Genomic DNA, 27,963 nt, shown 5'->3' on the forward strand with positions numbered 1-27,963 from the left:
GGGCGATACTGAAAACCACAACCCTCCCCCTTCACGTGAAAACTCCCATCTTATAGATAAAGACTGAAACATCAAAAGGTAGCCAGAAGATGCAAAAAAGTTTATTAACCAAGATGTATACTAAAGATATAAGAGTTACAGTGTCTGTGTACATGGCCCAAGAGTGTATACCCTTCTACAAAAAAAAAAAAAAAAAGGCAGCACAGCAGTTAGAGTCCAACACTGGAGTCAAAGGAATGGAGCTGCCTCTATTGGCAGCGAAGTTTTGAGTTGTACAGTTAAGTAACAAGCCTGCTCCCCCTCTCCTTCTTAAGGGTCTTCATACAGCTTTCCTTCAGATCCATAACTCAGTGATACCACAGAACATTTATCTTCAGGATTTGGCATCCAGAACTGTTTTCTTAAAACAATTTTTTTTTTTTTAATTCCTCTTCCCTCTTGAACATGTGTCCACTTCAGAAGCTTCAGAGGACTAAGATGTTCCCCGCAGGTAGCCTAAAGTAACAGGTCTTATGGGAAACAAAGCACACAAGAAGCTCACATTTTGTAACAGAATCAAGGATGCATAAAACTCACAAGGTAATGTAGCCAAAAGTAAAGACCTCAGCAACCAAAGAAAAATTCTGAAAGGCTTTTAACGCCTTCTGAATTAAGTTCTCTTTCTAGACAAAGCTAATCTCCATGTGATATAACAAGAGCCCATGGAGTAGCGAAAAGAGGGAGAATAGCACCCTAGAAGATATTAAAATAGCAGGTTAAACAAAGAAACAAATAACCACTTGATCTTCCTTCCGTAATTTAAGAAAGCAGGTGTCCATGCACCACTTTGGACTCCTTTGAAGAAAAAACTGCAGCCCAGACCTCAACATATGGGCTGAAGAAGGAGATGCGATCAGTCCATGCCTGGGACGTGACCATGAACCTATGGAACAAACCATCTTCTCAACTTACTCCGCTTATCATGAAGGACTCGTCCTCATTTCAGAAGGAACGGACGGGCTCAAATCATGACTAAGGCTACAAGATAGCATGGCTGAGTATTCACAGAGCACCATTTCCCTAAAACGACAAACTACTCTACCACATTGACCCTCACAACACACCTGCGAGGAAATCACTAGCAGGCCTAGCCAAACTGGTGCCCTCTTTAATGGGATGTGGCTTTCAGTGGGTTCCCATAATATCTGTTTCTCAGAGAAATAAGGACCCGCAAAAAAAAAAAAAAAAAAAACTTCTCCTGATTAGATTCTCTATTTTCAAATCTCTGAGAGCCCAAATTATTTACTATTATAGCTGAAATTGTTTCCTTCTGTTTAGGTATCAAAAGCGGTGAGGTGAGGTTGGCCACATACTTAACAAGGGGCCTGAAGAACTGTGAGGTTTAACCGCTGGCCGGGTACACTGCCAACCCTGCCTTTGTCTCTTTTGTTTCCTTATTCGATAGTAGATCATAATGTCTAACTACTAACTAGATTCTCTAATCTGTGGACTAGGTTAGCCAAGAGGCCAAGTCAAACCTATGAGATGGATCTAACAACCTAAATTTTAAAAATTGGATCTTGGCAAAACATAGAAAGGAAGGTGATTCTTAAAAAATAACATAGTCTATAATGTTGTCATATGGAAACCTCTTGAGTCACCTAATGAAAAATCATAAAAAGAGACCAGCCTGTTAAAAAAATTAAGATGGGAGAGGGGGTATAATTTTTGTCTCTTATAATTGAGACATGAACCCTGTCACTGTTACAGAGGACTACTTAAATAGACACTGTTAATTCTTCCTTCCATCATACATATGTGTTAGTGGCTTATAGAAAATGTAATAGAAATTAAAATTTGAAATAGATTGATATGGCAGAATGAAGGAACCTATTATAGGGTATTGAGAGAACACAGGGAGAAGTATAGCTTATGCACAACCTTACTTCTTCATCTCAAATATTATGTAAAATCAGCTTGCATATACCATAGTTTACTCATACTTGGGTACATTTTAGAAACAAAAAATGTTTTGAAGAACTAAAGAGATGATTAAATTGAAAATAACTGCTGAAGTATTCTATAAGTCCCCACTCAAAACTTTTTGAAGAATTTTTCTTGCCTCTAACCTGAAAAGTGAAAAAGGAAACCACAAATTTTTCAACTATAAGAAAGTAAAATAACCAAGATTCCTTGGCCCAAATTGCATGTAATATAAGACAAGAGAAAAGAATTCTTCTACCTCACCTTTCCTTTCCTTAAATGTAAATTGATGGCACTTTAATGCTTTAAAAAACCAGTCAAAGCAAATCAATGACTCCTGATTCTATCAACTCTAAAGAAATTAAGGTTATACATTACAAGTCATTGAAATACAATACAATTGAGGATGAGACCACTAAACCAATGAGTATATGTTTTATACTAACTCACAACTAAAAATGTGCATGAAGCAAAAACAAAGAACATCTGCCCCAAACAAACATTTTGTCTGGTAGCACACCAGGAAGCTACAAGCTCCACTTCACTTAAAAATTATTTTGGCATTAGTACTGTGGCAAACATTTAGAACTCTCCTTCAAATAATTGGAAGAAAACATGTAATACATTCAAGAGCAAAGGAGAACACAAAAGTATCTCTTTTCTCAGGAAAAGAATATCTTCATTCAGTCAGAACATAACTTATTAAAAGGGGAAGTCATGAGTCTCTTCTGAGAGTTTTTGAGCAGCTTATAAATACAAGAACATTTCTTCAATAAATAAATGCTTCCTGTAGGGTGCAGTGGCTCATGTCTGTAATCACTTTGGGTGGGCAAGGCAGAAGGATCACTTGAAGCCAGGAGTTTGAGACCAGCCTGAACAAGATCATGTCTCTACAAAAAATTCAAACATTAGCTAGGCACGCTGGAACAGGCCAGTAGTCCCAGTTACTCAGGAGGCTGACGCAGAAGGATCACTTGAGCCCAGGAGTTTGAGGTCGCAGTGAGACCATGAGCTACAATGATGTCACTGCACTCTAGCCCTATCTAAAAAAAAAAGAAAATGGTTCCTAAAGTCTTTACTGATGACCTCCAGATCTTCCAGGCTGTCCAGGCCAGCTTCACTTTTCTGCGAGGCTTTAGCTGCCAGTGGAACGGGTTGTTATCTGTAACTCTGTGATTCTTCTTATATCATGCAGACTTTCATCAATATGTCTCTTCGTAGTCTGAATCCTGGAAGGGAAAGAACAGTAAGTGTATTGTGAATAGGAAGTACAATACCACAGTCAGAATTTAAAGAGCACGTTAAGATCTCCAAATGGAACTTGGCTTGAGAAGACAACAGTGACATACCACTGGCTCAACACACCTAACGTCCCATGATGCATCACAACCTCAGTATAATCAGTGTATATTGGGTGAATTTCCACTTTGAAGCCCGAGTAGTTTTCTTTACTTTTGCGAATATTTTTTAAAACCTCAACACACGAAGAAAGGTCCCTGTCTACAGAAGAACGTGCAGGGTTGTGCTTGGAAGTTGAGGCTAGGAGTGAGCTACCTCTTAGTGTCACCTATGCTGGCTGTGACCTTACGTAAAGTTACTTAATTTCTTTGAGCCTCAGTTTCCCCATGTATAAAGTGGGGAGAATAGAAATACACCTCATAGAACTGCTTTGAGAATCAAATGAGAAAAATATGTAAATTACTTAGAACCGTGTCTGGCACTTTGTAAGCACTCATTCAAGGCTAGCTCCTATTCCATTATTCTTATTCTTCTCATTCAAACTCAGATCCATTACTTCTAACTTCAAGTGGGCCATTAGCTCTACCTGGCATGCCACCTTTCCCTGATCCATTCATTCTCCTATTTCACATGACTGTTTCCTACCTTACCCTCTTGTCATCTTTCTCAGCTAATGACCTCGCTCTCTCCCACCACTGAAAACAGAGGAACAATCAGTAGAGAACTTCCACAAGCTCCATTATCATTTTTACCCACTCACAAGCATCTGAGTTGGCCTTGCCTACTGTTGTCATGTGCTCTTGCTGCCTTTGCTAAGGCCATCTCCACTTGTGCTCTAGAGCCTGGTGTCACCCCCAGCAAGTCTCTCTCTCTCCTGTACCATCCATTTTTCCTTCCCTACTTGATCATTTCCCATTAGCATAAAAATATGCTCAATCTCTCCCATCTTAAAAGGAAAAGTAACTCTTGATACACACCTCCTTCTACCTATTACTCTGTTTCTCTGCATCTCTCCACAGCAAAACTCTGGAATTTCTGTTGATGCCCTTGTCTCCAAGGCATATTTCTGCATCTTTCCTGACCCTTCCCCTGTCAGGCTTTCTTCTCCACTACTGTACTGAAGCTCCTTTGCCAAGGTCACCGACGACCTCCACATTACCAGATCATCCAGCAAGCTCACATTTTACTTCATCTGACTCAGAAGCTCTGACAGTTAATCTCTCTCTTATCCTTGAAACACTTTCTTCACTTCTCCCAGGATACCAAACTCTCCTGACTTCCCTCCTGACTCATCTCAGCCTCCTTCACTAATTCCTCTACATCTCCCCATCCTAGAAAGCTTGGAGAGCTCCACACTCAGTCACTTGACCTCTTCTCTATCTACACTCATTTCCTGGGTAGAAATGTCTCTATCAGTCTCCATCTACCAATAGCTCCTAACCCCCTCATATGAATTCTATAACCATAACTGCCTATTCCACAGCTCCACGTGGAAGTTTAGTAAGTATTTCAAACATAGTATGTCCAAATCCAACTTCTGATCTTCCTCCTAAAACTTATTCCACCCACAGAATTCCACATATCAGAAAAGGGCAACTCTATTCTATCAATGGCTCAAGTCAAGAACCTTGGACTTAACCTTGAGCCTCTCATTTTTTCACATATACATGCAGTATCAGTAAATCCTTCTGGCTTCACCATCAAACTATAATCAGAATACAACCAATTCTTACCACTTCTATCACTGCTACCACCATGGTCCAAAACACCAGCATCTTCTCCCACCTGGATTATTGCAAACACCTCCTAACTGGGCTGACTCTGTCATTGTCCCTTACCCCTCATTCTCAACACGAGAGCCAGAGTAACGCTTTTACAATACACCTCGTTCTCAACCCCTCTAATGGATTCCACCTTATTACAAGTAAAGGCCCAGGTCATTGCATCTTCTATAAAGTTCCATAAGATCTGGCTGCCACATTATTTGTCTGATTCTAAACAAACACAATTCTTGGTCTTGCTCTCTTCACTCCTGGCACGCTGCCTTCTTGCTATTCCTAGAACAGGCCACTCATGACCCCCTCCTCAAAGCCTTTGCACCTGCCATTTCTTCTGCCTGAAACACTCGTCCACAATAACCACAAAGCTTGCTTCCTTCAGGTGTTTGTTCAAGTATCATCGCCCTGAGGTCCCTCACCATCCTATTGAATATCACACCCTCTATCCAACCCTCCCATCGCCCTATTGTTTTATTTTTCTCATAGCATTAAGCACCATCTGATATAAGACATACTGTATATTTGACTTATTTTTTTTAAATCTAGTTAGTGTTTGTACCCAAATTTAAGAGAAGGTGACATTTCAACTGTTTCTTAAAAGATGAGAAAGAATATTCCAGGCAAAGAATGTTAAGTTCTTTGAGGGTAGAAATTATTATCAGTTTTATTCACTGCTGTTTCCTAAGTAGCTAGAAAAATGCATGTGGCACATGTCGGATGCTCAATAAAAAAACACTGGATGAATTCAAGTCTGAAATGTGAATAAGAAGCATGTGAACATTAACACAACCCAAAGGGTTGGTATTAGGTCCTCTCCACTGGCACGATCAACCGTTCTCTTATTTTACCTATGATATTCAAGTGCATGATAGAAAAAGGAAAAGGAACACTGCAATGAGTAACTGGGCTGGGGTCAACTGGCCAAGTGCCAAGCTTGGCAATAAGTACAAAGGGGGGTCATTTTTAAGCCCTCCAATTACAGGTATATTTCATATTAGACTGTAAGTTGCTTTGACCTGTTTCCAACTTCACCACATCAGAACGTCTTTCCTCCTGTTACGATACTAGGACAGCCACCCAAGCCTATTAGTCACTGCAGGTGCTCAAAGGAGGAGGGTTTATAGCCTTTTGAGATTTAAATCAAAACTTAGGTGAGTAGGGCGCCAGCCACATGCACCAAGGCTGGCGGGTTTGAGCCCAGCCCCAGGCCTGCTAAAGAGCATTGACAACTGCAACCAAAAAATAGTCGGGCATTGTGGCGGGCGCCTGTAGTCCCAGCTACTTGGGAGGCTGAGGCAATAGAATCGCTTAAGCCCAAGAGTTTGAGGTTGCTTTGAGCTGCAATGCCACTGCACTCTACCAAGAGCGACATAGTGAGATTCTGTCTCAAAGAAAAAACTTAGGCTGAGGCAAGAGAATCGCTTGAGCCCAAGAGTTTTAGGTTGTGTGAGCTATGATGCCACAGCACTCTATCGAGGGTGATAAAGTGAGACTCTGTCTCTAAAAAAAAAACAAAACTTAGGCCTTCCAATGTGGAATAGCTTATTGATAAAAGACATCAAGATACCAAAAAAGTTATATCACTTAAACTCCCTAGAACATACCAAGGCTCTCAGCAGAAAAGTTAAATTCAGGGTTTGGATCGAGTCGGTCAAGTCTCCCAGTATAAATTCAGGGACAGAGGCCACTCCACTTTCGGGATTTTTGGTCAACCTGCACAGACTGCTCTGTACAGCCCTCTCACTCTATGCCCACGAGACAGAAAACAAAGTCATGGCTATGGCTAGTAGGGGTCCCCTGAGACTGCTGTGCTTTAGGGGAAGGCATTGGTTCATACCTTGCTTAGACCTACCTGCATATCCTCTGCTGCCCCAGAAGGCAAAGGATCAATCCCCTTAAGTAAGCAGAAAAGTGAGCTGTCTACAGTAAACAGAAAGAATAGCCTCAACTTACCAAGCACTCAGCACAACGGACACAGAGCTTCGTCATACAGGCATCCTCCTCCTCCTGGTCAGTGCTGCAGAGAGAGGACAGACCAAACCTGGATCATCACTGTCCTCAGTATAGTTAAAAGCACAGGTATCAGACACGTCTGGTTTTAGATTCCAGTTCTGCCACTTGCTAGCTAGGTGACTGGGCAAATGACTTGTTTCAGGAGCCTGTTTCTTCATCTACAAAATGCAGATATTACCATTTACCCTAAAGCATAGTTGTTAGAAATAAAAAAGAAATCCATGTGAAATCCAGCACACAGTGCTCAGAAAATAGGAGCTAGTCATAATCATTCCTTCAGCAAGGAACTGAGCACTGACAATGTCTGAGGCTCTGTGCTATGCTGCAGATAAAGAGATGGATAAACTTGGGCCTGTGAAGAGCTCACAATCTCATGGGATGAGGGACCTATGATAATTTAACCAGCACAGGCTCGGCACCTGTAGCTCAGCAGCTAGGGTGCTGGCCACATACACCAGGGCCGGCAGGTTCGATATCTTCATGTCTTCTATCAATAAGATATTCCACATGGGAAGGCCCAAGTTTGTTTTTTTTTTGTTTTGTTTTTTTTGAGATAGAGTCTCACTATGTCGCCCTTGCTGGCGGGTTCGAACCCTGCCGAACAACAGCAACAACTACAACAACAACAGCAATAAAAAAATAGCCGGGCGTTGTGGTGGGCACCTGTAGTCCCAGCTACTCGGGAGGCTGAGGCAAGAGAATCGCTTAAGCCCAAGCGTTAGAGGTTGCTGTGAGCTGTTACGCCATGGCACTTTACCCAGGGTGACATAGTGAGATTCTGTCTCAAAAAAAAAAAAAAAAAAAGAAAAAGAAAATCTAACCAGCACATTATAATACAATGTGATAAATGTTTTAATTGAGTTAAGATCAAACTGCTGTGGCAGCAGAGAGCAGGGAGTGACTAATTCTCCCTGGAGGACTCAAAGAAACTCAAGAGAAGGGGCTATTTCAGCTGGGTCTTGGAGGATATACAAAGAGTTTCCAGGCAAGCAAGCAAGGCAATGAGGGCATTCCAGCCAAGAGAAAAATATTGGTGGTGGGGAATGAGGAGATTTGAATACGTATAGTGTGTTTAGGGGGAAAAATAAACTCACTGTAACTAGAATGTGAGGTGAATAAGTAGAAAGTTCAGGAAACAATGTATTAGGGTAAGTTGGTAAAAGTTTTATATAACATTCTTAGAAATAGATGTTAGTATTTTTACCAAGAATTATTTACCTTTTGGGGGCCACAGATTCCTTGTAAAGGGCACAGGGCACTTCCTCTCCATTAAATAAATGCACATACACTCATATACACACACAGAAGAGAAACTGTGGGCTTTCTCAGTGTCAACCTCTCCTCCCTGGGTTAAGAACCCCCAGGACAGAAACAATAGAAAACCAACAGGGGTTTTAAGTAGATTTTTGCGCTACTATTTTCTTTAAGTACATTTGTTTTTAGGGAATGCTCATTGGCATAATGATGTTTCATAAATCCTTTAGATACCACGATCCAGTCAGCTCCTCCCTTCAGAACATATGCTGAACAAGAACTGATCCTGCTTTTTTTTTTTTTTTTTTGGCAGCTTCTGACCGGGGCTGAGTTTGAACCCGCCACCTCCAGCATATGGGGCCAGCGCCCTACTTCTTTGAGCCACAGGCACCCCCCAACTGATCCTGCTTTTTCAAAGCATTTTTTGGGGTGGCACCTATGGCTCAGTGGGTAGGGTGCCAGCCCCCTATTCCGAGGGCGGCGGGTACAATCAGCCCCGGCCAAACTGCAACAAAAAATAGCCGGGCATGGGGCGGCGCCTGTGGCTCAGTCGGTAAGGCACCAGCCCCATATACCGAGGGTGGCGGGTTCAAACCCGGCCCCGGCCAAACTGCAACCAAAAAATAGCCAGGCGTTGTGGCGGGGGCTTGTAGTCCCAGCTACTCGGGAGGCTGAGGCAAGAGAATCGCTTAAGCCCAGGAGTTGGAGGTTGCTGTGAGCTGTGTGAGGCCACAGCACTCTACCGAGGGCCATAAAGTGAGACTCTGTCTCTACAAAAAAAAAAAATTAAAATAAATAAATAAATAAATAAAAATTCTTTAAAAAAAAAAAAAAATAGCCGGGCATTGTGGCGGGCACCTGTGGTCCCAGCTACTCGGCAGGCTGAGGCAAGAGAATCGCCTAAGCCTAGGATTTGAAGGTTGCTGTGAGCTGTGATGTCACAGCAACATAGTGAGATTCTGTCTCAAAATAAAATAAAATAAAATAAAATATCAAATCGTTTTTTGCCCTCCACAGCTATCCATAAGACTTTTCCCTGGGTAGTGCCTGTGGCTCAGTGAGTAGGGCGCCGGCCCCATATACAGAGGGTGGTAGGTTCAAACCCAGCCCCGGCCAGACTGCAACAACAACAAAAAAATAGCCGGGCATTGTGGCGGGAGCCTGTAGTCCCAGCTACTCAGGAGGCTGAGGCAAGAGAATCGCCTAAGCCCAGTGTTGAAGGTTGCTATGAGCTGTGATGCCACAGCACTCTACTGAGGGTGTCAAAGTCAAACTCTGTCTCAAAAAAAAAAAAGAAAAAAAGACTTCTCCCATTCCTTAGGCATTTTCTGTCAGCAGATAATCGCTCAATGCTAAAAACAAGGAGAAGAGAAAATAACTGACTTAGAATGTCCTTGTTATTTTGTAATAATGAAATTATCTACTTCAGAATTTATATTCAAACCATGACATTGTACAATCTGACTTCCAAAGAAGACTAGGACCATACTATCAATCCTCTATTTCTCTCCAAATTCCTATCCACAAGTTTCACTTTCAACCTTCCTTTTTCTTCCTCCTCCACAGATCTATTCTCTTCAAAAAGAAACTCCACTGCAGAACTGAACTCATCCTGGAAAAAACGAAGGCGGTGGATGTGGGGGGGGGGGATCTGGGAGTCCCTGAAAAGGAAATGAGCTCTTTGCTCAGGGTCCCAGCTGGACTTACTCATCTGAAACCTCGATAGAGGACTTCTTATAGCCAGACTTGCTCCTCTTCGTCAGCCTGGCAGCCTTCTGTCCCATTCTCACCAGCAGCAGAACCACCACCACTGCTGAGGGCACAAAGACGAGGATGGAAAGGATGGCCGCAGAGGAGAGCATGGTGCCAAAACCTGGGGGTGCAGAGAGGGGCGGTGAAGGAGAGGGCAGGCCAACGTGCATCCTGCAACATCAGCCAGGTTCTACCTTCACATTCAGATTTCTTCTGATTACAAAAGGAATGTGTCTTTGTGAAAAGTGTAGAAAAACGTAAAAGTACAATGAAGAATAAAAATTGACCCATAATCCCACTACCCAAAAATAACACTTTGGTAGCTAGCTGTTCAATCTTCTCTCAAGGGATATTGGGTGTGGGTGTGCGTGTGCATGTGGAAGTGGGGTGTGTATTTTTGGAAGTACGGATCACATTTTACATACTATTTCTAACCTCCTTGTAAACTTACGATATGATAAATATTTTAATGATTGCTTCCAGATGTGATGTTTAATGGCTGCCATATCATTCTACCATATTGAATGATTTATGGACTCAATTCCCTACTCTTGACATTCAAGTTGTTGCAAATTCTTTATATCTGTAAGTTGTATTAGGATAACAATCTTTGCACATGAATCTTCATGTTTAGCTCTCCTTCTTTAAGATAAAATTGAAAATGGACTGACTGGATCAAAAGGTATATACTTTAAAGGCATCTGATTCAGGGCGGCGCCTGTGGCTCAAGGAGTAGGGCGCCAGTCCCATATGCTGGAGGTGGCAGGTTCAAACTCAGCCCCGGCCAAAAACCAAAAAAAAAAAAAAAAAAAAAGGCATCTGATTCACACTAACAAACTGTATCAGTTCTCTTCCTGCCAGCAGTATGAGTGTGCTCATGTCATTAAAACCTACAAGTTATTCTCTTTTAAAAAAGAAGAGGAAGGAGTAAGAAAGCAAGAAAGAGGAAGAGGGAAGGAGGAAGACAGGGAAGGAAGGGAAAGAGGGAAGGGAGAGGGAGGGAGGAGAGAAGGTAGAAGAGAAGGAGTGAGGAAAACTTGATAAAGAACTGAGAAATGACAAGGCATCCATAATGAGCCATAATGTGTCTCTAGATCTCTGATTCCAATCCAGACTGACCACTGAATAGCCACCAACGGTCCTTAACTGACTCTCCTCCTGTTTCACACTAAAAGGAAACTGTGGCTCTTTGTATCACAAAAGAAATTCACCCCATCATTAGAGGGTATCCTTCTAAGACACAGGCAAGAAAACTATCTTATACCTGGGAGTTCCCTTATTAGGGAAACTGGAATGATGTCTATTTCACAGAAACAACAACCCTATATTTACTCAGGGGTTAGCCATACATTCCACAAGACCTTGGGTCACCTAAAATGAAAACGAAAAAGGAATAATGGGAAAACTATGACAATATTCGAAGATAAAGTTCAGTTTTCAAAATAAAGATAAAAAATTCATCTTAAGAGACACATCAGGATAGCAGAAAAACTATTTTGACACAACAATCCACTGACCCAACGGGCTTAACAAAGATAGAACTGTGCCTATCACCGACCTCTCCAGAAGGGACCCAGGCAGACCACTGCGGAAGGTTGTTGGCAGGTTGCTTACCCCTTTCTGTGACTGTCAGCTCTGTCATGGGAATATTATGGTGTACATCTGGGGGGTTCTTCACAGCACAGCTGAATGTCCCATTGTCCTTTATGGTAGGGCTGCTTATGCTTATAGATGCGTCCCCTTTGTACACATTTCCAACCCAGGAAATCCGATCCCGAAATGTGCCTGCTGTGGTTGGGTACTGGAAAGACTGATAATGAAAAACCTAAGAAAGCAACACCATGAAAGGAAAAGTTAATTTGAAAAATGCAATGAAAAAGTGAAGCTAAGCAGATTCAAAATAAAATACAACTGTATCAAGGTGGGATTTTATTTTTCCATTTAGGCAATTTTTTAATGCTTTTCCTACCTCCATCCTACAGGTAAGATGACAGCTTAATAAAAATGGTAATCAGAAAAAGGCCTGAGGAGAGAATCCTGGGATCCTAACTACCTTTGAATCTCTTCTATGTTCTCCCTAAAGTCCCAAAGCACTAGTGCTCAACCAGAGGCAATTTCACTCTCCAGGAGACATTTTTGGTAGTCAAAACTGGGGAGAGAAACATGTGGCATCCAGGGGATGGAGTCCAGGGATACTGCTAACCATTCTACAATGCATAGGAGAGTTCTCCACAGCAAGAGTCATCCAACTCAAAGGTCAACAGTGCCAAGTTGGAGAAACCTTGTTTTAAAGTAACATCTAATACTTGGACAGACTTTATAGCCTACAGTGACTTCACACATCTCTCTCTCCACCCTCATAACAACACTGAACCATTTGAAACACACATAATTGTTCCAAATTTGTAAAGAGGGAAACAAACAAAGCCTCCCCCCCCCAAAAAAAAAAACTAAGTGAGTTACTCAAAGGTACACACCTAGTAAGTGTCCAATGGGAGATTTTGTTTATTCACAAAATCACCAAGAGAGTGTAACAGAATTCAGACTTTCTCAAGCGATCTAGCTTGGCTACTAATACAAACCCTACGTCAAAGACATGGTAAGTCCTCCATGAATGTATGTTGAATTAAAACAAAGCTGCTTCAGACTTGGTAACCTCTGACACTGCCTCACAAAAAGCACCTAATTATACCTGGAACTAGGCCGGGCAGGTACTATATAACAAAGACTTCTCTCTCTTGTGCAAGACACAGGCTTTCCTCTTTCTTTGTTTACTCGGTAACTTCCCACTTAGGAAGCCAGGCATTTACAATCACTGAATTGCCCAATTTTGAAGAGCAACTTCACAGAGAAGATGCTGAATCACTTACTGAATCAACTGTTCATGAATTCATTCAACAAATATTTGGCACACACCCAGAATGGGTTAGGTACTGTGTTAAGTAAAAGGACACAGTGGGAGCCATGCAGGCACCGACATTCCAGATAAACCCAGATGATAAGAAATAATATGTGTGATGATCGATGATTGCTCCATTCTTTAAGAAGATAAAGAACGCCTACCACTGCTTATCAGCCTAAAAGAGTATGAAAGAGCTTATCAGTATAAAAGAGTATGAAATTCCTTATTGACAAAACAAAGCCTGCTGTGTATCTTTAAGATTAATCTAACCTATAAATTTCATGTTAAATTCATGATATTCAAGTCCTTGCTAATTGACTAATCTGACAGAATCTCGACTGGCAAACTACATAACTGCAACATGTGTATGTCTTTAATTCTAACTTGGGAGGGTTTGCTAATTTTCTGATTAGCCTCATAGAGAGTAATGCTAAGAGAAAACTGGTATTTGCATTTAAGGTTTCTGACCCAAGTAGCTCTGCAGCATTGCTTGCTGTGTCCTACTTTTGACCAAGGAGGGAGAGCCAAATAAAGCCAGCCATAGTTTCCTCACTGCTCAGAATAAAGTGACCTGTTTCAAGTCTAAAGAAAAAAGGCACCATGAATACAGCCTCGCTGCCTTCACTGGAGTCGCCTACCTACCTCCACCATTCCACGATGGCTCCTAAAACAGAATTCAAAGCATATACATTACAATCAAAGAGAAAGTTTTCCAATGAAGAAAACACGATACATAAATTGAGCTTACTTTCAAAAATGCAATCTTGGGCGGCGCCTATGGCTCAAGGAGTAGGGCGCCGGTCCCATATGCCAGAGGTGGCGGGTTCAAACCCAGACCCGGCCAAAAACCAAAAAATAAAAAAAATAAAAAAAGCAAAAATGCAATCTTATATATAGCTACAACATTCACATTCTTGAATAACACCTGCCCTCAGCTAAGGATAATACTGCTGAAAGCATAAAGAGAGTTTGTACAGCACTGTAATCTTCAATGAGACACCTACAATGGGATTTGGACCATAAATGTGTTTTATATGTGTGACTAAAGTATATGGCAAGACCATCTGTCACCAATGGCATCTGACACCGACACAAGGTGTCCCCTTTCCATCAAAAGCAGCTGTATAAACCAGTGCAGACGTTTACACACTGGAGATGCCAGGATAAATCTACAGAGCTTGGATACACAAACAGACACACCCCCTGAGACAGCTGATAACAGAAAATGAGCAGCCTTAAGAGAAAGGACGTCTGTGCCCGGGACCTATTGTATTTTCCTATCTAACAGTCCTGGGGGTGCCCTTTTTTAGCACATCAGGTCTGAAGACAAATCTGTGAAACTATGCAAAAAGAAACAACAAAGAGGAAACAAAATTAAACCACATTTCCTCTGACTTTCTGACAAATTTTTTCCTGCAACTTATTTACAAGATGCTTATGCAGAAGAATAAAAAGCCTTATATGACCAAATGAATGTCACATAGAGTAAAAGCTCATCTCCTTTTCTTCATTTATTTATTTATTTATTTATTGAGACAGAGTCTCACTTTGTTGCCCTTGTAGAGTGCTGTGGCATCACAGCTCACAGCAACCTCAAACCCTTGGGCTCAAATGATTCTCTTGCCTCAGCCTCCCTGGTAGCTGGGACTACAGGTAACCACCACAACGCCCAGCTGTTTTTTAGAGACGGGGGTCTCATTCTTGCTCAGGCTGGTCTTGAACTCTTGAGCTCAGGCAATCCACCTGCCTCAGCCTCTCAGAGTGCTAGGATTACAGGCGTGAGCTGCCGCGCCCAGCCTATCTCATTCTATTTAAATTGAAGCCCATCTTCTTTTTTTTTTTTTTCTTTTAGAGACAGAGTCTCATTCCGTTGCCCTCGGTAGAGTGCCATGGCATCACAGCTCACAGCAACCTCCAACTCCTGGGCTTAGGCGATTCTCTTGCCTCAGCCTCCTGAGTAGCTGCGACTACAGGCACCTGTCAAAATGCCAGGCTATTTTTTTGTTGCAGTTTGGCTGGGGCCAGGTTTGAACCCGCCACCCTCAGTATATGGGGCTGGCACCCTACTCACTGAGGCACAGGCGCCTCCCTGAAGCCCATTTTCTACTCTAAGATAAGAAGGCCTCACATGACTTGCAATAAAAGGATTCCGCAAGTTGACCACAGGAGACTCAGAGAAACTTTCTGGAAAGTACACACTTACTGATTCTGTGCGACTGCTGCTGGCAGGGCGATATGTCCAGTCTATGGTAAGCTTGTCAGAGACAGCTGAAGTTGACTTGAAGGTACACTTCAACTTGATCTTTTCTCCAACGTAGGCTCGGACATGGGCATCTGCATTAATCTCCAAGGAAAGGACGATATAAACACCTAACAAAAGCAAGCCCAAACACTTAAAAATGCATTCATTTGGATGGAATATATGGATGTAAGTGAACAATACAGAGATGCTATTTATCAGTTTTAGGCTCTCATCAAGAAGGCAGAGACATAACTATCTTCTTAGGCAGGCCCACAAGGAACAAGGAGCTGATATATGCATTAATCAAGGATAGCATTTTTATCATTTTGCAGTCTTAAATCACAGACTGCCTGCTTAGATAGAATATAAAACCTGGTTATACCAGTGTTTTTCCAAATACAGACTTGTGGTTCAATTAAGTACAAACATGTGGTCTGCCCACAGCAAACTAAAAGGTGACATCACCCACCCTCTTTCAGTTCTCCTACCAGACAAGACATACACACACACACACACAGACACATATGGGGAATTTGGCAGCTTTAGTGGTCTAAGGGACTTATCCCAAGTACAGTGTCATTGCAGCATGAAGCTACCACCACCTCAATCACTGGCAAAATGAGAATAGAAAACAAGAATGGCAAAAATATTTTTCAAAGAACTTTTTTAAACTGCCCCAGGTTCTGTCTAGTTTTTCTCTCTTTTCTTTAAATTGTTAATTATGATGAGTATATAATAGTTGTATATCTTTAAAAGGTTCCTCCCTTTGTTAAAGCTAGTTTATGAATCATTCATCTATTAAATCATGGGGAAGAAAATAGAATAAGTAATGCATTCTACAATGTAAAAATGAGATAACATTTTTAAACCCTCTAGAGCAGTGCTTTTCAACCCTTCTTCTCTCACGGCACAGGTGAACCTATAGATGAACTTCAGTGGCACACTTAAATTATGTTGACTAAAAAAGGAGTAATAAAAATAATCTACCTTACTGTGCTTCTTTCAAAACTAATTTAATTTGTGATCTTTAAAAATGTGCACGGCACACCTAAAATCTTCTCAGGGCACACTGGTTAAAAATCACTGCTCTAGAGACTTACAGGCCATCCCCCAGTCATAAACATCCGACTGACATCCGACTCACACTTATGAAGGAGACTATTACAGGTAATAGGTAAATTGTACCTGTTCCAACAAACATACAAACTCAACTTAAGAACAAACCTTCAGATCCCATCTCGTTCCTAACCTGGGGGCTGTTGGTATTCTTTCCCCAATCACTCATCTATCTAACTTTGACACTCCATCTCCCGAAAGAGCCAGCACTTCCTTCTAGCCAATCCCTTCTGCTTTCAGAGAACAGTAGTAGAAACTTATCTTTCACCAGGGAGCCATGTTTCAGGGAATTAGTCACCAGCACTTTATTTCTCCTGCTTCCTCTCCACCTTAACGAGCCATGATCCTTCTGTTGTTCCCTCCCACAACACATTCCCAATGCACAGACATCTTCAGGGCCAGAAGATCCTTCCGTTGGCCCAAAGCAGCAAAGTTTCAGAGAAGAACCAACCCATACACTGTCCTGAAAACCAGAAACCCCTCTGGTATAGACAGGCTGGTGTAGTGATTGCACACACAGTACCCTAAGCCAGAGGGTCCGGGTTCAAATACAGTAACTGCCCAGCAAGTTATTCTCACCCTTATGGGACTGAAAATAGTACTACTCAGAAGGTCAGTGTAAGGATTAACAGAGTTAAAACACGTGCAAGGCTGAGCAGCCTGCCCAGCTCACAGCAAGGCCTCGGTGCGTGTTAGATAGCATCATCAACCACCTCTTCAGTCCTGCTGCCACTGTCAACCTTTCCTGTCTCCGACTGTTATGAGTCATTAGCTCTACTGCCTTTACCTCTGCCTGCTTTCAATTATTTTTCCAGTTCCTCTCTAGATAATCTTGTTTGTCCACATTCCTCTTAAAAGGAGGACACCAAGACTGAGCTCACTCATAAAAGCTTGTAAGAATCTGACCCATCCCAAAGACCAGGATGAGTTCTGCTTCATCCATCGCTTGCTTTCCAACTTTGTTTTTTTTTTATTTATTTATTTTTTTTATTAAATCATAACCGTATACATTGATATGATCATGGGGCATCATACGCTTGCTTCATAGACCATTTGACACATTTTTATCACAATGGTTAACATAGCCTTTCTGAGATAATGCTTTCCAACTTTGACCAGCTAAACTTTTCATTCCTTCTGTGTCTTTGCAAAGGCTGTTCCTCTGCCTACAAGCCCTTTATCCCTCAGTTCCCACCGTTTTAAACCCCTACTCTAACCCACTGGTATGAAAAAATCATTATTCATCACTCAAGATCCAGTTCTAAAAAATGGAAGGTGAAATGAATTTAAAGAGATTTAAAGTGTAGATTTAGAATTAGCCAGACCTGGAGTTGAGTTCTAGTTCAGCTATTTTTTGGCTAGGAGACCTTGATCACAGTTATCGAACCCATTCAAGCTTTAGTTTCCTCACTTGGCAAAAGGGAAAAATAACAAGAACTACTTATCACAGTTGGATCATTATGAAGATCCACTATAATTTTATTTATTTTCTTTTATTTATTTTTTATTATAATTATTATTATTTTTTTTTTTTTTTTGAGACAGAGCCTCAAGCTGTCCCCCTGGGTAGAGTCCTGTGGCATCACAGCTCACAGCAACCTCCAACTCCTGGGCTCAAGCAATTCTCCTGCCTCCGCCTCCCAAGTAGCTGGGACGACAGGCGCTCCCCACAATGCCCGGCTTTTTTTGGTTGCAGCCATGATTGTTGTTTGGCAGGCCTGGGCTGGATTCGAACCCACCAGCTCAGGTGTATGTGGCTGGCGCCTTAGCCGCTTGAGCCACAGGCACCAAGCCCCACTATAATTTTAAAAGATAACATATTAAAGCTTAGTACTTGGAATAACAACTTAACAATAAATGTTAGCTATTGTTGTTAAAATGAACACTGGACCATCAAAAACCTTCCATCTTTCCCTATTGAGCTATGGAATAAAATCCAAACAGTGACAATGTGACCCCAACCTTGTACTGCTCTACTGACCTCCCTATCCCATCTCCTCCACTGTGCCTGCAATTTCCTGCCATTTTCCAAATGTACTGTGTCTTTTCATGCCACTGGGCCTTTTCTTGAGTATCTCTTTGTCTGGAAGGTCGTTTTCATCCCTACCGATCCCTCCAGAGTTGTTCCCCACCACAACACATCCCCAATGCTCATACACTTTCAAATTCCAGCTCAAATATCAGCCCCCTTTGTGATGCCTTCCCAGAGTCCCTGATGGAGTTCATTTTCTTTCTTCCCCTAAGTACATAATGTTGCTCAAGCACAGATGCCATCAATTGCACCTACTTTTTATAGGCTATGTCCTTCATTAAATGCAAGGACCTTCAGAGCAAACGTTCAGAGGGAGGGGAACAGACAGAAAGAGACTAAGGAGAAAAAAAAGGTGGACAGGTCACCAAAACTTCCAGCATAGGAACAAAGTGTGCTCTTTAGCCACCCACTCTCTTCCTGTCACCCTCTTTTATAGTATTGTCAACACTCTTAATTCCCCTACACTCCTTTCCATTGCCCGCATTCGGGAAATGCTCCCTCTAGATGAGTACTCCTAGATGGCGCTGGTATACCCTCATGGAGAAAAATCACACACCTACACAGACAGCTGCCGTCAGAAATTCCTAAATTTCACCCACAGCTGAGCCCTCAGGAGACCTGGTGAATCTTTAACTGGCCTTGCTTCTTGCTTAGCTTACAGTCCATGATTCCTCAAGTCCTTGTCTTTCTCCCTCAGTCATCCATCCAACCTCCAAACCCCTCATTCTCAGAAGAAAATGTCACCTTTTTCAAGAAACCTGAGACCACACAGACTGCCCACATACACACCTTCCTGTATCTGCAGCCGTCCTTCCTTCCAGTCTGAAAGGATGTGACGTCCCTTTTCCTATGCAAGGACAACTCCTCTGCCCCATCCATCCCTCCACGCCTTGCTTCAGCAGAAAAATCCTCCCCATGGTTTTCATCTGCTCCCCTTCAGGAGGGACCCTCTCTCTCCTCAGCTGCTAAACTGGTGTTTTTCAACCTTTTTTAATCTCACGGCACACTTGAACCTTTAGTTAAACTTCCCTAGCACGCTTAAATTATGTAGATCAAAAAAAATAGAGTGGAAAAAAAGAATACACTTATTGTGCTTGAAACTTCTTTTGAAAATAATTAAGGATCTTTAAAATTTTTTGCAGCATACCTAAGATCCTCTCACAGCACACCAGTGGAGTATCACTGCTCTAAATACACAGAAGTCTCCCCCATTCTTAAAAACAAATAGCATTTTTTTTTTTTTTGAGACAGAGTCTCACTATGTCACCCTCAGTAGAGTACCGTCCCATCACAGCTCACAGCAACCTCAAACTCTTGGGCTTAAGTGATTCTCTTGCTTCAGCCTCCCAAGTAGCTGGGACTACACGTGCCCACCACAACGCCCGGCTATTTTTTGTTGCGGTTGTCATTGTTGTTTTAGCTGGCCCAGGTTCAAACCTGCCAGCCTCGGTATATGTAACTGGTGCCGTAACCACTGCGCTATGGGCACTGAGCCAGCAATTTTGAAAAAGCAATCCTTCCTTAGCCCTGCAATACTCCTCTAGTTACCAACCACTACCCTCTGTCCTTTCTAAGCCAACTTTGTGAAAGAGTGATCTATACCTGCAGTTTCCATTTCCTCCCTTCCCATCACTTTCGGACTGTCCAGTATAACTGGACTCTACTTCACTAGTAAACGACACCACATATCTTTGTTTTTTTTGTAGAGACAGAGTCTCACTGTACCGCCCTCGGGTAGAGTGCCGTGGTGTCACACGGCTCACAGCAACCTCTAACTCTTGGGCTTATGTGATTCTCTTGCCTCAGCCTCCCGAGTAGCTGGGACTACAGGTGCCTGCCACATCGCCCGGCTATTTTTTTGTTGCAGTTTGGCCGGGCCTGGGTTTGAACCCGCCGCCCTCTGCATATGGGGCCAGCGCCCTACTCACTGAGCCACAGGCACCGCCCAGACACCACATATCTTAAAACTGCAAAATCCAAGGAACAAAAACTCCAGGAGACACTTTTCTAGGCTTCCTCCATTGGAGCCCTCTGCAGCTATGACCACTTCCTTCTGGAAGCCTCTATCTGGAGGCTGACATGGCAATACTCTCATTCACGCCCTCATTCGTCAAACATATTTATTGTAGGTTTGGGGTTAACTGTGAGCAAAACAAATATGCTCCCCTGGATGCTGGAAACACAGCAGAAGTTTGATGCATTCATGAAATAACCATAAAGACAAATGCATAATTACAAGCCCTGATAACAAATACGAAGGAAAGACAAAAAGCAGGATCAGGAGAACTGCACCTTTCATGATGGGGGAGAGGAGAATGGTTAATGGATGGTTCTCTGATCTTCTGAGCTGAGATCTGAAGGAGGGGGAACAGGGGAAGAGAGGGAGAGCATTCTAGAAAGAGAATATAGCATATGGAAAGGCCCTGCCCCAGGAAGGAGATCAGTCAGTCAAGGAGCTAAAAAGCAGGAAGGCAGCAACAGAGAGTGAAAGAGAGACAGAGAGAAGAGTAAGAGACAGCCGGGAGGGAAACGGGAGCCAAGCAGACAGGACCTTAGTGGTGTGGGTCTTTACCCTTAGGGTAATAAAAGTCATGGAGAGATCTTAAGTGTGGAACTGAGTAAAAAGAGACATGATGAAATTCGGATTTTTTAAATATCACTTTAGGGAAGACACGTAGGAGTCAAGAGTGACTATCAGATTACTGAGGAGGCTACTGCAACAGTCAAGTGAGAAAGGAGGGAAGCTGCACTAAGTTGGTGGCAGTGGACATGGACAGAACCAAGAAGACAAGAATACTTACGTCGTAAAATCAATAAGAATCAGTGATCGAGCAGATGTGGAATGTTAGGTGTTGCTTCTCAGCCTTTGGCTAAGATCGAGTGTGGAATGTTAGGGAAAGGGAGGTATCAAGGATGACTCGGGTTACCTAGGTGGTGATCCCATTCACTGAGAGAGAGAAGACTAGAAAAGTACTAGGCTTGACAAGGAGTTTGATTCTGCATGAGTTTAAGATGCCTTTGAGACACCCAAGGGATAATACCTAGGAAGCAGTTGGTTTCGGGAAGGGGTCAGAAAACTTCAGAAAAGTAGGCCCACAGGCCAAATGAAAGCAAATGGATCTAGTGGGAGAGAAGCAAACTAAAAATAACTAGCAACTGACCCTGCCTACACTCAGTTCTGCTGGTACCCAGATTGGCCAATCAATACATCGAGTATTCTCCTGCCAAACAGCTAAAAATGTGCATCTTTTTGTAAATAAAGTTTTATTAGATCAGGTGCAGTGGCTCATGCCTGTAATCCTAGCCCTCTGGGAGGCTGAAGCAGGTGGATTGCTTGGGCTCACAGGTTCCAGACCAGCCTGAGAAAGAGCGAGACCCCATCTCTAAAAATAACTGAGCATTGTGGCAAGCGCCCGTAGTCCCAGCTACTTGGAAGGCTGAGGCAAGAGGATCACTTGAGCCCAAGAGTTTGAAGTTGCAGAGAGCTATGACACCATTACACTCTACTGAGGGCAACAAAGTAAAACTCTTGTCTCAAAAATAAATAAATAAATAAAGTTTTATTAGGACACAGTTATGTTCATTTGTTTATGTACTGGCTATGACTTGCAGAATGGAGTAGTTAGTTGCAAGAGAGACTATGTGGCCCCTAAGTCTAAAATATTTACTCTCTGGTCCTTTATGGAGAAGTTTTGCCAACCTCTAATTTAGAGCAACGAAGAGATCTGGGTTAGAGTTACAAATCAGAATCTCATTAGTCTCCCTCCAACCAGTTCTCACCCTTGTATTATATATGTGCGCATGCATGTACACGCACACTCCACATCTCAAACAGTTCAAATCAAATCTCTAAGTCTTCTCCTTTCCTACCTATCCTGTAAACACTAGTGCTCCTTAAGCTCCATCCTGAGCCCATGGTCACTCTACGTGTTCTCCTTGGATAATCCTATCCACTTTTATAGATTGAGCAATTACTGCCTGAGCCGATGGATACCCCAATTACTCTGATTTTATTAATTCACATTGGATGTCTATACCAAAACATCACATATGCCCTGTAAAGATAGACAACTATTATGTGCCCATAATAATTAAAAATAGACTTAGTAACCACTAATGATTTCCCAATCTATATTGCTAGCCACGATCGGCCTCTGAGTGTTCAGATGTTACTGGATTCAGCCACTTGAATATCACCACCACAGAATCTCAAATTGGATGTAGTAAATATATATTTGTTGCCAGTTCAATATCCATTTCTCCTCATCTCCTTTCCTAATACTCAGATTATCTTTGCATAGCTACCATGCCTATCCTGTCCCATGGAGACCATAAGCAAGAGGGAAAATGATCTTATCAATCAGGGGCCAGGCAGTAAATTAAAGAGACAATCAGCTGAGATTTTGAAGCATGGGGCCACTTTCCAAAAGGAAAGAGACTTTCCAAAGGGACTCTCCCCAGGATCAAGGAAACCAACAAAGGCCTAAAGCGTTTACCAACCCCAGACCTGAAGGGACAATGGGAAGAAATGGTGTTAGTGGATCCTGGTGAGAGTGGAGCTGTCGTCTTAGAGGAATGTGGGCACCACTGATCATGACTCTAAGACAGGGAGGGGCAGGAGAGAAATGCCTGCCTCTCTTCTGCCCGCCAGTCTCTTGCCGATGACCTCCACTGGCCAAACCTAACTGGAAGCAGAGGAAGAAACCTGAATGACAGTCTATAGAGTCAGCTTCCCAGACAGAGCAGGGGGGGAAAAGTGAATGAATCTAGTGGGAAGGAAGGAAACTAAAAATAGCTAGCAACTGACCCTACTCGCAGCTGCAGCTGACCCAGATTGGCCCAAACCAAACATTACACCCAGTAGTCTCTTGATACACAACAAAAGTTTTACAGAAAACAAAAAAAGCCCAGATACATAGAGTTCGACAATTTCTATGGTACAAATACACCTACAATGGTTCATTTCGGGCTACAAAGATAAAGTCCTTGAATGCTCAGTTAGGAAGAGATGTACTTAATTGGCCTCTGAGAGTCAGAAGAACTGGCTCGCACACCATCCTCCAGATAATAGAAAACAGGTTTGGGGTCAATATGTACCCTAAGTTAATTCAATCAAAACAGATTTCAGAAAACTTGCTTGGAAACTTTTCTAATGCCTCCACGCTTTGTGTATGCCCTGTCTAGAATTTTTCTCTCCCCCTGCCTCTAATGAACTCCTATTCTTTCAAGATTTAACTCTGGTTACACCTCCAGGAAATCTACCCTTTATCATCTTGGCAGATCAAGGGCACTTCCTCTGCATGCCCATGGTTTGTAGTGCCTTCTTCTCTTAGTATCAGATTCTAAAATTATCTGTTGCCTTATCTGTCTTCTCTAATAGACCCTAGGCTCATCAAAAGAGAGCCTAACACACTGCAGATGCTTAGTAATATTTATTCAACTGGACCAAACCAACAAAAATAAAAGTTGTTACAAAACAATCATAAACATACACATTCAGAGCAAATTTTGGTTACTAAATTTTAACAAGCTACTTACCTACCAACCTCTTCCTCCTTAATGTATCTGAAGTCCACATTTACAAGCATGGTTTTGCCACAAAGTAATCAATATTTGAAGTTACTTTATTGAAATCTAAACACTGGATAAGTCCTAAATGTTACAGAAAAGTAAGATCCACAGATGAACTGAACTGATTCACACTGTTAGATGTCAGGATGTTGGCTCCTTTTAAAGGAGAATGGATAATGACTGGAAGAAAGTACAAGGAAGGCTTCCATAATATCAGGAATATTCTGTATATCCTCATTTGGGTGTTAGTTACCTAGCTATGTTCACTTTCTGAAAATTCATTCAGCTATATTCACTTAAGATATGTGTACATAGTATACTGAAATTAAAAGTGTTTTAAAATCAACAGATATCAGAGCTTGTCTCCTCCACTCACAAAAATAAAATAGAAGGAAAAAAATACCAGTCCAGTCTTAATTCATTCAGAAACATCCCTCCTAGGCCTTATCCCCTTACAGATATTTATCTTTTCATCTGAATAAAAAAGTATCCTTGACGGGAGTAAAAGCAGCCAGCTATAGAAATAGTCATAATAATTTAACAAAATTTAATCTGGCGAGGAAAAAAAGAAGATCACATTTTAACATAAGTAATCTTATACCTGGAAGAAACTAAATATGTCAAAACCAAGCTCCCAATTTCGTTCACCTCATTTTCTAAAATATAAGTCTCACAATCTTTGATTCATATAATTATACACTTAAATGAAAAAGAAAAAAGTATAAGAACCCTAGGCTGTCTCATGCACTGTTTCTGCATACTTAGACAATTGATACAGCAGGTCCAGACATATAACCTCAGAAGAATTCAAGTAAACTACTAATTTGTGGGGCTCTATTTTTGAGAATGAAAGGCATTACACACTGGTAGGAAACCAAAGTCTATCACCTAATAGATTCAAAAGTAAAACCAAAAAATGGATGAACTTTGCAAACATGCTAAGTGAAAGAAGCCAGTCACAAAAGAGCACATGATTGCATGGTTCCATTTATAAGAAATGTCCAGAATAGGGAAATCCATAAAGAAAGAATTGGTAGTTCCCAGGGACTGGGACAAAAGGAAGGTGGGAAGTGGCTGTTAATAGAATTTATCTTTGGAGTGATGGAAATGTTGAAAATTAATTGTGATAATAATCGCATTAACTCTGTAACTATACTAAAAACCAGTGAATTGTATACAGGCAATGCCCGAGTTACAAACATCTGACTTACATACAACTTGCACTTACAAACAAGGCTATTGCAGATAATAAATAAATGTACCTGTTCCAACTTACATACAAATTCAACTTAAGAACAAAGCTACACAACTTATCTCATTCATAACCTGGGTACAGCCTGTACTTTAAATGGGTAAACTGTACACACATGGTATGTAAATTATATCTCAATAAAGCTCTTATTTTTTTAAAAGACAAAAGATCTATTCAACTAGTAAGTACATGGAGATCATAAAATCAACTTTAAATGTTTGACTGGATGATCTGGCCTGCTGGATTTAACAGATAATCTTCAATGCAAAATGACTTTAGGTTTAAGAAATCATTCACTGGGCGGCGCCTGTGGCTTGGTCGGTGGGGCGCCGGCCCCATTTACCAAGGGTGGCAGGTTCAAACCCAGCCCCGGCCAAACTGCAACCAAAAAATAGCCGGGCGTTGTGGCAGGCACCTGTAGTCCCAGCTACTTGGGAGGCTGAGGCAAGAGAACGGCTTAAGCCCAGGAGTTGGAGGTTGCTGTGAGCTGTGTGATGCCATGGCACTCTACCGAGGGCCATAAAGTGGCCCTCTAAAAAAAAAAAAAAAAAAGAAATCATTCACTGTTTCTAGAAATTTTTTTCTCAATAGGACAATATTTGAACATCTCCCAAGTGTGTTGCAGTTCCCACAGGAGTGAAAGGGAGGGAGCAAGCAAGAGTCAGAGAGAGAGGGGAGAGAGGGGGAGAAGAGAGAGAGAGAGAGAAGTAGATTTATTTGGAGTGACAGCAGGCCAGTCTAAATACTATATTGCAAAATAATTAGGCTAAAAACCTGGACACTTAACAATGACACAGGCAGCTGGGAGGGATCAGGGAGTGTGCTGGCAGCATGAATATTAGTCACCAGTTAAATAAGAACTTCCAGCCTTACCTGCTAAGACTTAGGACACCTGAAGTCGTTCAAGTCTTTCTATAGTATCAGAAGTCCCTTTCAGAAATCCTCATTACCCAGAGGAAAAAATTTTTTAAGTTAACAATTCACTCTAAGGCTAGCTATACTAATATTAATATTTGATTTTCAAGGAGGAAGCACATCCACACACAGAATCCCAGAAATAACTGCACTCCAAACTGAAGGTAATAAAATTGGATTGAAATTTATGCAAATTGAAATTTCATGAAAGCAAAACGTATCTAAATTTTAAGACTATGTCATCGTGTGAATACTGTATTTCTGATATCCAATTAATAGATTAACATTTTAACAGAATCGATATGCCCTTTCTCGTACTTTTTTTTAAAAAGTGTGTTAAAGCAGTTGCTTTTTCCTCAACAATGTTTCTCGATTACAAACGCTACCACATTACCTCCCTTCGGTGACTAACGTGGTATTTCATGGCCCCTGACAACACCTACAAAAAACAAAATTACCGACAGTCGTTATTGTGTTTCCCAAAGTTACTGGGACAAACTACTGAACATAGAATGGCCTTTTGCTAATCAAGGAATACAGCTGAAGACACCCCGAAATCTTCAACGGCAGAGTCAACACCGATCTCTCATCACAAGTTAACGCCAGGGGCTCCCAAAGGCAGAGCTCTTGGGCTTCCATCAAGCTGAGCCAGCGCCAAGTCGCGAGAGGTGGTCGAGCTCCCCCGGCTCAGGAAAGGGCCGACATCCTGCCAACCCCCTTCAGCGGTCGGTGGTAAGAAGAGAACATCCTCCCCTGAGCCAACCCCCTCCTGCCTTCCCGGAGCCCAGCGGGGGCTTTCCGGAGACCACCCACCCCGGAACCGGAAAAGCGACCATCTTTCTTAACCCCCCCGGCCGGAAGTGGAGCGTAGCCGCCGGCGCACTCACTCTGGAAGAGCAGGACGCCCAGCAGCGGGCAGAGCGCGCAGCCACGGGCTCCAGCGGCTCCGCTCTGCTGCATCCCGACAGCTCTCGAGATGCTGCGCACCTTGTTTACGGCTCCCAGGAACGCCACAGGTAACACCGGACGTGACGTCAGGCGGAGGCAGCGAGGAAGCTGCCTGGCGACCGAGGTTGCCATAGGAACGTGGAGCCTTCCCAGAGCCGCGCCAGGTTTCTCTGACCAGCGATTTCCTAACTCCCAGCGGGAAGCTGATGGCTCTTTGGCGTGAAAGAAGTAGACTACAGCCTTGGAAAATTTATAAATTTGTTTTTATGGAATGCAAGACTAGATCATCTTGATCCTCCGTAGTCCCGACGTTTTTATCTCGAGAGATTACCTTAGTTGAAAGCTCTCGGAATAGATTTCCATAAACGTAGAGTTCAGAGAGACCTAGGAAATCATACGGGACAGTCAGTAGATACACAATGTATTAGGCCCTTGCGGTGGTAAGGGCCACAAGTCTCTTTGATTCCTGTTCTCTTTAGTGTAGCTATTTTAGCATCCTGATTTGGGTGTTTGTTAAATTGATATTGGCAGTGGCAATATGATCAAGTTATCACATCTTTATATTAGAGGACAAAGAACTGGGATTTGTGTAACCTTTGGTTGGAAAAGTAAGTTATGTTATCACGGTAGTTGAAATGAGATGGCATCACACCCTTCTAAAAAGAGAGATGGGACCGTGCTCTGCTTTAGTCGTAAGGAAGCCTATTTTCTAGGAATTGTCACATATTTAATGAAAGCAGGAAGGGTACAAAGGTAATGCCTCAGCTTTGGGGAAGAATTAATACTAGACTGAAAAGCTGGTAGTTTTCTCTTTTACAACTAACACAACAGTACCAAATAGAATATTTGATATGTTCTTTTGAAAGAGTCCCAAACTAAATGGTGGTTGCTGTGCCCAATTCCCAGCTATCCAAAGCAATGTGAAAATTCTGTGGAAATCCATATACTTTTGTTTATCCAGTAGAAACTAATACTATTCATTATCGA

General features: G+C 42.2%; 2 protein-coding genes across 4 annotated transcripts in view; one reads left to right on the plus strand and one right to left on the minus strand.

The window, feature by feature from the left end:
- Positions 1-88: 88 nt before the first annotated feature.
- MPZL3 (myelin protein zero like 3) lies at positions 89-27,958 on the minus strand. The gene is made up of 6 exons (XM_053594148.1): positions 26,916-27,958; positions 15,104-15,270; positions 11,613-11,823; positions 9,954-10,119; positions 6,933-6,996; positions 89-3,191 (listed from the first exon to the last, which is right to left on the minus strand). Exons 1-6 carry the CDS (start codon positions 27,106-27,108, stop codon positions 3,165-3,167), a joined length of 828 nt encoding a protein of 275 aa, XP_053450123.1. The 5' UTR covers positions 27,109-27,958; the 3' UTR covers positions 89-3,164.
- The window catches only part of LOC128587788 (T-cell surface glycoprotein CD3 epsilon chain), a 59,596-nt gene continuing 58,553 nt past the window's right edge, over positions 26,921-27,963 (plus strand). For 2 of the 3 annotated variants that reach the window (XM_053594151.1, XM_053594152.1), the window contains exon 1: positions 26,922-27,044. The gene's annotated coding sequence lies outside the window, so the exon portion shown is untranslated. Of the gene's footprint in view, positions 27,045-27,963 lie in introns of all 3 variants that reach the window. The other variant, XM_053594153.1, reaches the window with a different exon arrangement.

This window comes from Nycticebus coucang, chromosome 6 (genome assembly GCF_027406575.1).
Source record: "Nycticebus coucang isolate mNycCou1 chromosome 6, mNycCou1.pri, whole genome shotgun sequence".
Taxonomy (NCBI): domain Eukaryota; kingdom Metazoa; phylum Chordata; class Mammalia; order Primates; family Lorisidae; genus Nycticebus; species Nycticebus coucang.

What these genes read in the sequence shown, in the direction of transcription:
- MPZL3 (XM_053594148.1), bottom strand. Translation starts at nt 27,108, where the DNA reads ATGGCAACCTCGGTCGCCAGGCAGCTTCCTCGCTGCCTCCGCCTGACG. An exon ending in GCAGCAGTCGCACAGAATCA is followed by an intron (nt 11,824 to 15,103) that starts GTAAGTGTGTAC and finishes TTGCTTTCTTAG; the next exon opens with GTTTTTCATTATCAGTCTTT. An exon ending in GCTGACAGTCACAGAAAGGG is followed by an intron (nt 10,120 to 11,612) that starts GTAAGCAACCTG and finishes CTGCACCCCCAG; the next exon opens with GTTTTGGCACCATGCTCTCC.